The following is a 13547-nucleotide window of genomic DNA, read 5'->3' as shown; positions in this document are numbered from 1 at the left end:
AAGGAGGGAGGAGGGGTTGAGAGAGCAGTGACGGGAGTCAAAGGAGGGAGGAGGGGTTGAGAGAGCAGTGACCGAGTCACCGAGAGAGACTCGGAAAACGGATGCTCCGCCGTGGCGATGCGGAAAGAAGAACCTCACACGTGTTGTGAAATTGTAGGTCTGCTATTTTCGGTGCGTGACGCCTCGCGCATTAGCCTTTACGTGAATACACGGTAGACCTCTTTTTGTTGTTCCTCAATCTCCGTCCTTTTCTTCCTTTCCTCTGTTTTCTCTCCTTCCTCTCTTTCCTCTCCTTCCTCTTCCTCCGCGCTCTCTGCTCTTGGCCTAGTCATAAACAGTTGTCCGGGGTGCACTTCTTCTCCTCCTCCAGCGGGGGGCAGGCCACTCCATGGTTGGCCGCGTGCATGAGGACATAGCGAGTCCGGTGTTGCACGCCCGAGTCTCCGCACTTGCCTTTGCACAAACCCCAGGGGGACCACACTGACGTCTCACAGTCCAGTGGGGTATCTGCAGGGAGAGGGGCATGCTTAGTTTACAGTTTACACTGATAACCAAATGCATCACATCATCTATACCAGTCGTTCTTAAACCTTTTGATTTCAAGGACCTGCATGAGGGTCAAGACACCATAAAGGGTCAAGATGGTTTTAGCGTTGTCCCTGTGGTGTGATATGTCTTGTTGCACGTTGACGTTGACCCACGTTGACCCTAGTGATTCAACGCATGGAATTAAATGGCCCAAACCACACCAAAGGGTCAAGACGGTTTTAGCGTTAACTCCTTGCAACCGTTTGGACCCAAGGAGTTGTTGCATGGTGACCCTTTTGGTGTGGTTAAGGCTTTAGAGCAATGGTTCCCAAAGTGGGGTCCGGGGACCCCTAGGGGTCCTTGAGAGAGTTCCAGGGGGTCCCCAGCTAAATGATAATTATAGGAACCAAATGGACCCTTAGGGGTCTGTAACTCGAGAGAGAGTGTACATTGTAAAATCAAAGTTAATTTAACTCTGAGAGTGTACATTTGGTTCCATTTGTACACTCTCAGAGTTAAATTAACTCTTTGAGGTTCCATTTGTCACCCTCTCAAGGAACACTGATGACAACTTGAGAAGCAATGATCTTCTGTTGGATAATATTGCAATGGTATGATTTCCCAGCACTTGACACATTTTGAGTTTAGAATCAGTTTTGATATTCTCATTGTGGATTTGGAATATAAATGATTGGAATAATGTATAGCTAAATGGAAAGCACCATATTTTTAGGTTATATGTGTCCATATTTTAGCTGCATCCCTATTCTACTGTGGCTAACGTTCGTAGAATAGATGTACAGAATAGATGTACAGATGTACAAGCTCAGAACACATTGCAACATGAAACATGAGCTTGTCTCTCTGCTATTTTCGGCAAAGATTTGGTGTAGAGGGAAATACTAGAGTACAGTATGTGGCATAGAGCCTTGAGGGACCCTGGCCGGGAGGCATACTTTGGTTAGACATAGCATTGGTTAGACATGGGTTACGGTTAGGTTTAGGTGTGCTGCCTCGTGGGAGGTTAGGTTTAGGGTGAGGGTTTGAGATAGGTTGTAGATGTAGGACTAATGACTGGTCTAACCAATGACTAGTCTAAACCAAAAACTGTCTAAACTAAGTACTGCACCCCCCTGGCCAACTAGGTTAAAATTGTTAATAACTGGTATAGGAACATGGATAAATTGATTCATATGAGATTTCCATATGTGTATTTAGACTGTAGCTGTAATATAATAACACTCTTGCACCATAAATGCAACCCGTCCGTATTCTCACGTAAGCCAAAGTAAACGTTATAATGAAAGGGAATCCCATTAGGCTAAGTGGTGACCTGCTGCACATGCAGAACCATATGCATCCGCGTCTTGTTAAAATATTCTGGCAGCTGCTGTTATTGCCATATAACTCCTCGAAATGTGGACCAGTCTTTTCTTTAATTTTTTTTTTTAAATTAAGTGGTTTGCTGGGGTGTATACTTTTCCAGCAGCACCACCCTGCTCCGTAGACATAATGGTTGCACACACATGCAGCGAGAGCTGGAAAGTAAAGTGCAACCACATTCTTCTAAATATTGCTTAGTGCGCAGGGAACAGTTGGAGAATACTGTAAGTGCCTTGCTCAACTTATACCACGTTAAGACCTGAGTCATTGGTTTTCTGAAAAACTCCTATATCAGTGCTGCACAAACTTTTTCATGTCAAGGACCCCAAAATAATGTGTATTTGGCGAATCTTTGAACATTTTTGTTAATTGTTAAGTGTGTGTGTGTGTGTGTGTGTGTGTGTGTGTGTGTGTGTGTGTGTGTGTGTGTGTGTGTGTGTGTGTGTGTGTGTGTGTGTGTGTGTGTGTGTGTGTGTGTGTGTGTGTGTGTGTGTGTGTGTGTGTGTGTGTGTGTGTGTGTGTGTGAAAGATTCGCATAATTGTTCAAGATATGTATATATGCTATTTTTGAATAGCCAAAGTATAAAATCATGGTTTTCCGGTTTTAATGGGTTAACCATATTAATCATGGCTTGTCTATCTTGGGAAATCTTTAATATATATTTATGAATATATAAATTGTTTTCCAAAAAAAATGCTGATCTACAAGCTCACCACGTGTCGCCATCCAACCCTGACGCGTTATTAAAGGGATTGTGACATTAAAAAAAAGGTTTTGGAATTGTTCTTGTTTTTTTAGGTTTTCTAATCTCAATTGCACCCAAAAAACATGAACTTTTCACATTCAGTAGATTTTCTGTGATCTGGGGTTTTCTGGCTCAAACAGGTGCTCTGATTTGCCGGCAGTAAGTGACATCACTTACTGCAAATCCCATATATGTCAATGGGATTTGCCAGCAGATGTCACTGTTTCACTGTGTTGCCTGTTTTCATTGTAGCTCAAAAGGCCCAAAAACCCCAAAGAAAACTTCAGACCACAGAAAATCCACTGAATGTTCAAAGTTCAGGTTTTTTGGGTGTAATTGAGGTCATAAAACCTAAAATAAAAAATAAAAAATAAATGAAAATGAATGTCATAAAACCTTTAAGCTTACTGGTAGATCAGCTATTTTCGTTATGTTACATATATATGAATATATATGAAAATTAATGAATTGGCATAGCCTACTGTAGGACTTAAGGGGTTAACTGTAGTTCTAAGAAGAGAGCATTAATTCACCACTTCAAAGCTTCTCCCAGCTGATCTGTGGATTTAAACCAGTGACTCTGTGACTATTGAAACCTGAAATGTTTTACGCGTGGTTCTTGTCATTGCTGTCATTCTGTCCTCCTCCCACCTGTCTTCTTCATCCTCCATCACTTCTCCCTCTAAACCCTGGCTTAGTCTTACTCTGTGCGTCAAGCCCATATCAGCCCACCTTATTATGAGCCTGTAAAAAGGATGATATGTATCACAGACTGAATTTGTTGGGGAGAGGATTCGAAAAGCAGAGGGTCTGAAGGAGGGGACGGACGGAAGGACGGATGGAGACATGGAACAGATGGAACACGTAAGTCGAGGCAAGGCTGAATTTGGCATATTTGGTCGTCTTGTGCTTCCATTATAAACAGGTCACTGGGAGGTAATGGCAGAGAGAGGGGAAGCAGGGATGGGAGAGTGTGGGCAAGGAGGGACGACTGGTAGGAGAATACTGGAGAAGTAATGGATCACTTTTTGCGGGGAATACGTAATGTCATCTGATTACCACAAAAGACAAATCCTCTCTTCTTCTCTAAATAATCAGATTTTCTGTGTTTTATGCCATTAATTCCAAAATTGAGCGTGCAATAATTTATTTGAAATAGTTACAATCAGGTCATATTACATACTGAAGAGAAGAGACAGAGATTGACGAGGAGGAGAAAGTATTGGAGGGAGGGGTAGATTGAAGGAAGGACGGACATCCTGGAAACCACAACAGATTCTTGGCCCCTGCGTCTTGTTTGTTGACGCGTAGTCAGGGTTACACAGCCTTAATGTGATGGCGAGTTAAATCTTTACAGTTGTTCCATACAATGGATCTGATTATGGCATTGTTAGCTTTACTGCCTGGCTGACGTGCGCTCTCTGCTAGCTTTTTCCAGAAGTTTTCTACCACTCCCAATTATCGGGTTAAGATTGTACTGTCAGGGCAGCATACTGTATGATGCTGGATTTTTCTTTGGGTTTTTTTATTACCCCATTAAAACCCAGAAAGTGTATCATTTTAGATTTTAGTGTTATTTTTTTAACATTTTGTTTTTAAATCTTGAAAGTGTGATAAGGACTACTGATATAGAAGGCATTTGTAGAATCGGCCTCAGGTCTGAATGGGTAAAAGTTTTCATATAACACAATAATGGACACACAACTCCAATCCTCTTCCCACTCCCTGCTCCCATTACTTTTGATGTGTCATCATCAGTCATCGTGCAATGAATATCATCAATGTACTATTCACAGTTAGACAGGCAGGGTGGGCTTTTTGGACCCTTTCATATTAAGTATACCGGCATTATTTTTCAGTACACTAGTCTGTGTTTTGCTTCTACACAATATTAAATATACTTTCTTTTTTTATGGCTTTTCTTTTCTTTCTTTTCTTTCTCTTTATTTTCTTACCCAACTGTTCAGTATGACTCCTTTTCATCTGCTTTGTGTTCTTCTCTCTTTTTGTCTCTCTGGTGTGTTTAGATTGTTCCATTTGAAGGAACAATCTTTGTTCTGCAAAGCCTTTGTAGCATGTTTTGGAATTATTTACCTGCTATAGTGTTTGTTCAGTGACATGAGTCACCCTGTCTCTCAGATCTCATTAGGAAACAGAAAATGCATTTCCACCTTATCTCCTCATCATTATAAGATGCCACAATAATTTAAGCAAGCACATGTAGTTGCTCTTTGTCTCTTTGTCTATGCACAGTCCATAAACCTGTCTAGCAATTGCACAATTGAATGGGATTCTATGCTAATAGAAAGTGCAGCATTCCTCTTCTTGGAAGGTTAAGGCTCATACATAGTCTGGATGTTCGGTGGTGAGGTGACCACCGAACTACAACATGACGTCACGAGCCGCGGTGAAGAGCAAACCACCGTCACCGCTCCAGTCCTTCTCTCTGTTTTTACTCACCACCGCTCAACGTTATTTCAGCTGGTCAGCTCACCACCGGAGCGGTGGTCACCTCACCACCGAAAATCCAGACTATGAATAGGCCTATTTATTTAGTACACTGACATAGAAGCCATTGTTCTTGCATCAAAACAAACATCAAATCGTTGCCTACCGATGCTGTTTCTGCAGGCATGTTTCTGAACTGTCCACAGCACTCCTCTGACACACAGAGTGCCATCTTACAATGAGCATTAGCAAGGAGGGTCAATTATATGAAGCTAGGTGGAAAATGGTGAAGTGGTCCTTTTTAAGAGCCTTAGTTCAACTTACTTATGAGCTTGTCTTCAATATCGTTGTCCGATGGCAGTAGGTTGGACTGGGTGGGCTCCACAGGGAGGCTGATGAGATTATTGGTCTTCTTGATCTTGGTAAGTGTCACTTTGGCGATGGGGGGGAGGTGTTTGAGACGCGGGTAGTAGAAAGAGTTGGCAGGGTGGCTCGGGAAGGAAGACGTGATCTAATGAGGGAAATGTGAAGAAGTCAAAACAAACCGTGGGCTCGTGAGTCGTGACTAATCAATCGATTTAGATAATTATTTAAAATATCTATTAATGGTTTTTCACCTCGGTTTGTTGAAAAAATATATGCAATAAATTATTCACTTCTCAATTATTCAGTTAATGAAAACAATCACAGATCTACTATAAAGGATGTTCGCCAACCTTAATGCATGTTCGCCAACCTTAATACGTGTTCGCCAACCTTAATGCATGTTCGCCAACCTTAGTGCATGTAGCCAACATTAATGCATGTTCGCCAACCTTAATGCATGTTCGCCAACCTTAATGCATGTTCGCCAACCTTAATACGTGTTCGCCAACCTTAATGCATGTTCGCCAACCTTAATGCATGTTCGCCAACCTTAATGCATGTTCGCCAACCTTAATGCATGTTCGCCAACCTTAATGCATGTTCGCCAACCTTAATGCATGTTCGCCAACCTTAATGCATGTTCGCCAACCTTAATGCATGTTCGCCAATCTTAATGCATGTTCGCCAACCTTAATGCATGTTCGCCAACCATGCATGTTCGCCAACCTTAATGCATGTTCGCCAACCTTAATGCATGTTCGCCAACCTTAATGCGTGTTTGCCAACCTTAATGCGTGTTCGCCAACCTTAATGCATGTTCGCCAACCTTAATGCATGTTCGCCAACCTTAATGCGTGTTTGCCAACCTTAATGCGTGTTCGCCAACCTTAATGCGTGTTTGCCAACTTAATGCGTGTTTGCCAACCTTAATACGTGTTCGCCAACCTTAATGCGTGTTCGCCAACCTTAATGCATGTTCGCCAACCATGCATGTTCGCCAACCTTAATGCATGTTCGCCAACCTTAATGCATGTTCGCCAACCTTAATGCGTGTTTGCCAACCTTAATGCGTGTTCGCCAACCTTAATGCATGTTCGCCAACCTTAATGCATGTTCGCCAACCTTAATGCGTGTTTGCCAACCTTAATGCGTGTTCGCCAACCTTAATGCGTGTTTGCCAACTTAATGCGTGTTTGCCAACCTTAATACGTGTTCGCCAACCTTAATGCGTGTTCGCCAACCTTAATGCATGTTCGCCAACCTTAATGCATGTTCGCCAATCTTAATGCATGTTCGCCAACCTTAATGCATGTTCGCCAACCTTAGTGCATGTTCGCCAACCTTAATGCATGTTCGCCAACCTTAATGCATGTTCGCCAACCATGCATGTTCGCCAACCTTAATGCATGTTCGCCAACCTTAATGCGTGTTTGCCAACTTTAATGCGTGTTCGCCAACCTTAATGCGTGTTTGCCAACTTAATGCGTGTTTGCCAACCTTAATACGTGTTCGCCAACCTTAGTGCATGTTCGCCAACCTTAATGCATGTTCGCCAACCTTAATGCATGTTCGCCAACCTTAATGCATGTTCGCCAACCTTAATGCGTGTTTGCCAACCTTAATGCATGTTCGCCAACCTTAATGCGTGTTTGCCAACTTAATGCGTGTTTGCCAACCATAATGCATGTTCGCCAACCTTAATGCAACCTTAACGGGAGGTCGAACCACGGTGATGTCCCCGAGCAGACAACATGCTATGTTCCCATGAATGTGCTACACCTTGTTGTCCTTTAGTCAATGTCCTCAATACTACCACATTATAGCCAAATAGCATTGACCATGTGAGTACTGAGTAGTAATAAGTGAAGCTGACAGAACACACACTATATACAGGAACTTCTGTCCCACCATACGTATGGTTGGTAGTAAAGTGGATAGCATTTTGTAACTTAAATTCAAACACTGACCACATAACCATACTGAAATTGTGAAATTCATGTAAAGTGGCTACTGAGACCCGTTACCTTTTGTAAGGCATAACTAGTGAAGGGCATTGCTCTCTGCCCAGGCTGACTCACCAGTGTGACTTTGTCCTGAGGGATGGTCTCAAAGTTAGGAGAGGAGAAGGTGAACCCGCTGTCCGTTCCGGCGTCGTAGGGGAAGAGATCCAGAGAAACATTGTCTTTCCAGTGGTCGCCCTCGCACAGGTTAACACCGTCCATGCCCACGAACCAGTCTGGACTGGGCACGATGCGCACGATGAATGAGAGCTGGAGAAAATAGATGTGAGAGGTGATTTCACTTGCTTCAATTAAAAAAAGAAGAAAAAAGAACGCTGGCTAAACAAGAGCCTCAATGAACTCTTTGACCTCTCACCATAAGAATTCACCTGAGAAAATGTACATATGAACATTCTTCTGCTTATCCATATTTATCACTCATCAAGAGTCCTCCAAACTCTGCTTCACTTCTGTGTCCATCATCTCCTCCCACTCTAAAAGGAGAATCTCTAAAAAGGACAAATCCTTTGCTCCTCTCCAACACTAACATTGCTCAGATGTATCCCCCATCTTTACTGCATAAAGATGTAATGCAAGTGTAATTCAAATGTTATGCCATTTTGTACTAAACCAGGTATTCAAGTATTTTAATTCTAGTTTACTTAGAGCCATGCACACGCGAATTCCGGTTCAACATCCAGTTTACACGTTGAGCAATACGTAAGCAGTACATTGACATTGATATTTAGCTTGAATCAGCAGACATACAGTATCGCCCAAGTATTTGAGCCTATGCCAGACTGGAGATCAAAAGGTGGAGGCTGGGGTGGCGGCAGCTTCCTGTGAATCGAAGAAGTGGCTAGAGAGAAGCAGAAGCCGTATTTAAAGAAACGTTCTGCTAAGAGTGTGAGCTCTGATCATTGGAGTATGAATGAGTGACGTAATGATCAGCTGAGATGTGAATGAGAATAGAAACTGACTGACAGCCGATTACAGCTTCGGCATGCGACTCACATGTCCCTGTATAAACGTAACGCTGTGCTTCATTAATAACAGATCCACAAGCTCATAACGTGTCGCAGCATGACATGTGAGCTCGTAGATGCCAAAAATAGGGAAACTGGTACAAATAATAGTATGAAATGAAACATTTTATTTATCATATTGTTTGTTTTGTCATTTTCGCAAAATCTTTCATTGTTGTGTCACATTTCCTTTCTTTCCAATAGAGCACCGAAGTCTGACGTCAATATCTGTAGAGGGGGCTATAAGTTAGTCCACTGGTTCATGTACTTTTTTATTTGCATTGTAATCCCCATAGGGGATTTTAGATAGCCTCATATAAGAACTGTGTTTGAAAAATAAACAAATCATCCTGGCCGTTTCACTCATTATCGATATGAAGAATCAACTGAAAAAAACGCTATATTGTTACTACTTTACATTTCCGGTTTCCGCTAGAAACTACTACCGGTACATGAAATACGATACAGACACCTCCCTGACAATTAGTTTTGTTTATTTTTGGACCGCAATTCTTATATGAGACGACTTTAACCCATTCTGGGCGGGAACCCGGTGTTTTTTTTTTTTTTTTAAACATGTGTATTGATTTTCTTTAAAGTACAAAGAAGTATTTTCAAAACAATTTATATATATTTTTCCCCCCACATCCCCATGGCAGCACAAATACAAACATTATTTTATAATTTAGCTATTGAAAAATAGCAGATCTACAAGCTCTTGTAGGTCTGCTATTTTTGAAAAATTGTTAAAATGTGCCTCAAATCTTTCAGAAAATTGTCATGATTTAGAAAACTTTTTTTTTTTTTTACATCAGGCCCCATGTTGTTCTCCAGAGAAAAACGTCCATGAACCAGGGGATGAGCGAGTGTTAGGCGCTCTGTTGGCCTCCACTTTGAAAACCAGTATAGTAATTCAACCTGCCACTAGAGACACTGTGGAAATCCCTCTCGCCAGTTTAGCATTGTTATGTAATACGCTGTACCATCCATTTTAGTGGGCTTCACCTTCAACTGGGAATAGAAGTAGACTAAGTTGTTGCCAGGCTGAAACAACAGTGGGATACTAAAGCCTTGTTCCAGCACTTAGTCTAGGGGATAACCTTGAGGTTTTACAAGTCGTTCCGGCCGGAACCAAAACAATAAATGATATCTTTAACAAAGACCTGAGACTGAGTGGTTCTCAAACCTTTTTCATGTCAAGGACCCCCAAAATGATACGTATTTGGCCGTGGACCCGCATCTCAAAATATAAAAAAATATATATAAGTGATGCACTGTGAGCTTGTAGCCTATATCTGCTATGCTATCTGCTGCTATCTGTGAATAAATATGAAATAATGGTTCAAATCTAACCTGCAGCTGACCATTATTTACATTGGAGGCCAATTTGCTCTTACCTCATACTCCGTTGGCTCTCACAATCCCCCCGATGATGTAAGACCAAAATGGCCCCCATCATCCCCATGTGAATATAGTGTTTAGATAACACACATTAAGGTCTCCGCTCACTGTCTGGAAAGAAGCCAAAGCGTTGGAGCAGCTTACATATGAGTGCCTGGCAAAGACTTCAAACGCGGTGTTCATCTGCGCCGTCCCTCCCATGGCGGCGGACGCTGAGAGAACCCCGTATACACTCTGGATGCGCTCGCCGGCCGCCTGGACTTCCTTCATCAGCGCCCAGGCCTCGCCTTTCTCTGTGAACTCCCTCACTCCGTTACTGGCAAAGCTATTACGCTGCCACATGTGGAAGTCAGTGCTGTGGGTCACCCCTGAGAGAGAGCGAGAGAGAGAGAGATAGACAATGTGATAGAAAATATTTAAACTTCTAAATGAGGGAGGAATAGCCAGCATGTGTGTGTGTGTGTGTGCTGTATGTGTAGAAATTTATTTATTTATATATGTAAAAATATCACTGATTTAGTTTTTGGAATATATTATTGACTGATATTTAGCATTGATGGAGAACTGATGGGAGCTATAAGCCATGCTTATTTGCATTCGTTTTTTAATATACATTTTTATTTTATTTTGGTACTGCTATTATGAATTATTTGCTTTTATTTGTTTAAAAAAATCACACCTGTGTGAAGTGAGGGGAACTTATCATTATACATCATCTTATGAACTAAATATATGTGATTGCTTAGCCGATTTGCTTGTCTACTAGCTCTGGTCCATAGCCTTCTACTGCTTCTACGATTCTGCCCTGTGCAGTAAGGCTATGGGACTTTCCGTTTTAAATCTCAAATCGAAATCAGACCAGCCTCTCCTCTTTGGCGTAAATAAAAATAACGTTTTTGCTTGGCCAGAAAGGGATTTGTTTTCACCGGAGGAAAAATATTCTCTATGAGGCAGTTCTCTGGGCAATATCAGTAGAGGGCGCAGCGGAGTAACTAAAAATATATTTTTTCCGGTGGAAACAAAATCCCCTTTTGGCCAAAAAGTACAGTTTATACGTGTGGTGGGGGGCTCAGAGTGCGTCCACTAAGGAAAGTAGGCTTTCTAATGACACAACTCGCCTTTGTTTTGGTGAGTAGCAAAAACGTTCTTTTTATTTACGCCAAAGAGTAGAGGCTGGTCTGCATTCATGCGAGCGGCGGAAGTTGAGAGTAACATAGCTCTAATGCGCGCATTAGAGCTATGGACCAGAGCTACTTGTCTACATATGACGTAAATGTTCCCTTCATTGTCAATGGCATTTAATGTTTGTGGCCACAAATGTCCATATTTGGCGGACATTTGACCTAATTTCTCCTTTCATTGTCAATGGCAAATATTGAGACACGTGTGCACAAAAGCTGTATATAGGCCCCTCAAAAAATGCTTTATATTAAATATAAACATTTCAATCAATCAAAAGTCATTTCAAGATTTCACTGTGAAGGCTATTCTAAGAGTCGGTGCGCGGTGTGCACAACAAAGGCTGACGAAATTGCCGTACATTACTGTCAGGTAACTGAACCAATTGGAACGCTTGTCTTGTCTACTCACCAATCAGATTTGACCACTGTGCGGGGGGCCGGTAGACCGGGTACTGCTTAGGGAAGGCGGCCTGGCTCCACTTTCCGCTAAAGCTGAGGCTGTAGTGAGCGATGTCGGACGCGGTGCAGAGGGGCGTGTCAGTGGGCACAGGCATGGCCAGAGCGCCGTACCCCATGAAGATCAATGTCAGCACCCAGGTCACGCTGGAGAGACTGTGGAGCGCTCCAGAGACCAAACACAGAGGCTTTGTGGTGTCCATGGTCTATGTCAAGTGGTATAAAGACAGAGAGAGAGCAGTCAGTGGGGGCATTTTATGCCATGATGCAATATGTAAATCAAACTCGGACATAGCTGAGAGTTTCCTATAAAATATTGTTGCAATTGGCCCGGGGCCCCAGGCCGCTGGCGTAGTGGTCCGGGTACCCAGGCTATAGTATAAGGCAGGCTAATGCCTGACAGCGTGTCGCAGGTTCGAATCCCGACCTTTGCTGCGTGTCACTCCCCATCTCTCTCTCTCCCGATTTCTTGTCAGCCTATTGTCAATAGAGGCATAAAAGCCTTAAAAATGTAATGAGAAAATTATATTGCTGAAATTTACCTAGGCTACTGTGGCACCTTTACACTCGTGAGTATGTAAAATAACTTTTAACCTGCACTGTTTGGAAAGCCTTACCTGCTCAGTTATGTGTGAGTTATATGATCTTTGATTTATGTACAGTATTACACAATGCAATGCACACGGATGCCGTCTTGTTCTTCTTGGTTGAGAGTTGGGTGTACAGTATGAGAGCTGCATCTGTGCTTTATTGCTTTATGCTTAGTTGAACCGAAGCCCCTCGGCTGCCCCGACCCCCACTCATATCTGACAGGAGGAGAGCGAGTGTTGAGGGAACAGATGAGGAAGGGCAGACGTCTGGCTGCAGCATCAGTGTTTAACAAGCATGCCCCGTTAGTCACAGGCAAAGAATTTCACACCACCTCATTTTCTACAACTCGGCTGTGAGCTATAAAGACCGTCTTGGAGAGGATGATTGGTCGCAAGGGGTTTTTACACGAATTCAATTCAGCTACTTTCAAGTGACTCTCACAATGTTCTGTGGCTGCCAGGTTGGCTATGCAGTCAGACGACCTGCAGTAGCTGACGCATCATGTGCGAGGAGGCCTTGCATTGCTGAAAATGTGGCAATTTGTACAATACTGACTACTCAGCGATTCTGATAAATGGCTCCTATGCCTTTACAGTACTGACTTTGCCACACAACATTTTTCTTTAAAATATACAGGACATGTTTTTGGCGTGAAATTGTTGTTGCAGAATTAAAGTTACCATTATTATATGCATGCTTTGCAGTGCCCTGCAATACATATGATGTTGTCATTCATCCATTCTTTCATTCATTCATGATGTAGACATCAGACTCAGACATCACATCAAAACCAGTATCATGCCTGCTGTTCTAGCGAGTTGGGAGGCGATACAATGGAGAAACTACTCACTGGTTCTGCCCAGGGTTCCAGATGAGAGATGGAATGATTGCAGAGGGTTGAGGAGCAGTGGAGAGGTGGACTGCTGGAGAGGAGAGGAGGAGAGCAGGGCGTGTGGCTGTCTGGAAGAGGGACTGCGATTTCACAAGTCCAATTTCAGCTCTTTTATACTTTCTAGGAGGTGTCACCCACTTTCTCCCCTCTACCTCACTACCATTCCTTCCCTACCCTCTCCCTTAACCTACTTCCCCCTTCGCCCACCCCCTCCTCTGGCTGTCTTCCTCATTCACCCAACCCAGTCCACCCCCTCTCACTTCCCTTCACTGCCTCGCCTGTCTTTTACTTTCCCCTCCTCTCTGTCTTATCTCTGAGACATCTTTTTTTTCTTCTCAGTCTTTGCCCCCTTGCTGGTCTCCTCTCCCTGTCTCTCCCTGTTCCGTTTGAAAGGCTATCGTTTGAGTGGCTGATCTGTTGAGCAGGTCTGGAGACACAGACAGGGGTCATGTGTAGCTCAGTGGGTCGAGTGTCACAGATCACAGTATGCAGGGTTTCCGTCTGCTCCCTACCACCACACAATTAAGACA

General features: G+C 43.0%; 1 protein-coding gene across 1 annotated transcript; it reads right to left on the bottom strand.

Moving 5' to 3' along the window:
* Nucleotides 1-43: 43 nt before the first annotated feature.
* spon2b (spondin 2b, extracellular matrix protein) lies at nucleotides 44-13090 on the bottom strand. The gene is made up of 6 exons (XM_083785910.1): nucleotides 12976-13090; nucleotides 11488-11740; nucleotides 10042-10265; nucleotides 7550-7741; nucleotides 5430-5616; nucleotides 44-507 (listed from the first exon to the last, which is right to left on the bottom strand). The coding sequence occupies exons 2-6, from the start codon at nucleotides 11735-11737 to the stop codon at nucleotides 329-331; spliced, it is 1032 nt and encodes a 343-aa protein (XP_083642036.1). The 5' UTR covers nucleotides 11738-11740; nucleotides 12976-13090; the 3' UTR covers nucleotides 44-328.
* Nucleotides 13091-13547: the final 457 nt, after the last annotated feature.

The sequence above is a fragment of the Protomyctophum parallelum genome, assembly GCF_964188405.1.
Source record: "Protomyctophum parallelum genome assembly, chromosome: 16".
NCBI lineage: Eukaryota > Metazoa > Chordata > Actinopteri > Myctophiformes > Myctophidae > Protomyctophum > Protomyctophum parallelum.
Note: the sequence above shows the minus strand (reverse complement) of the source record. Positions and strands in the feature narration are given on the sequence as shown.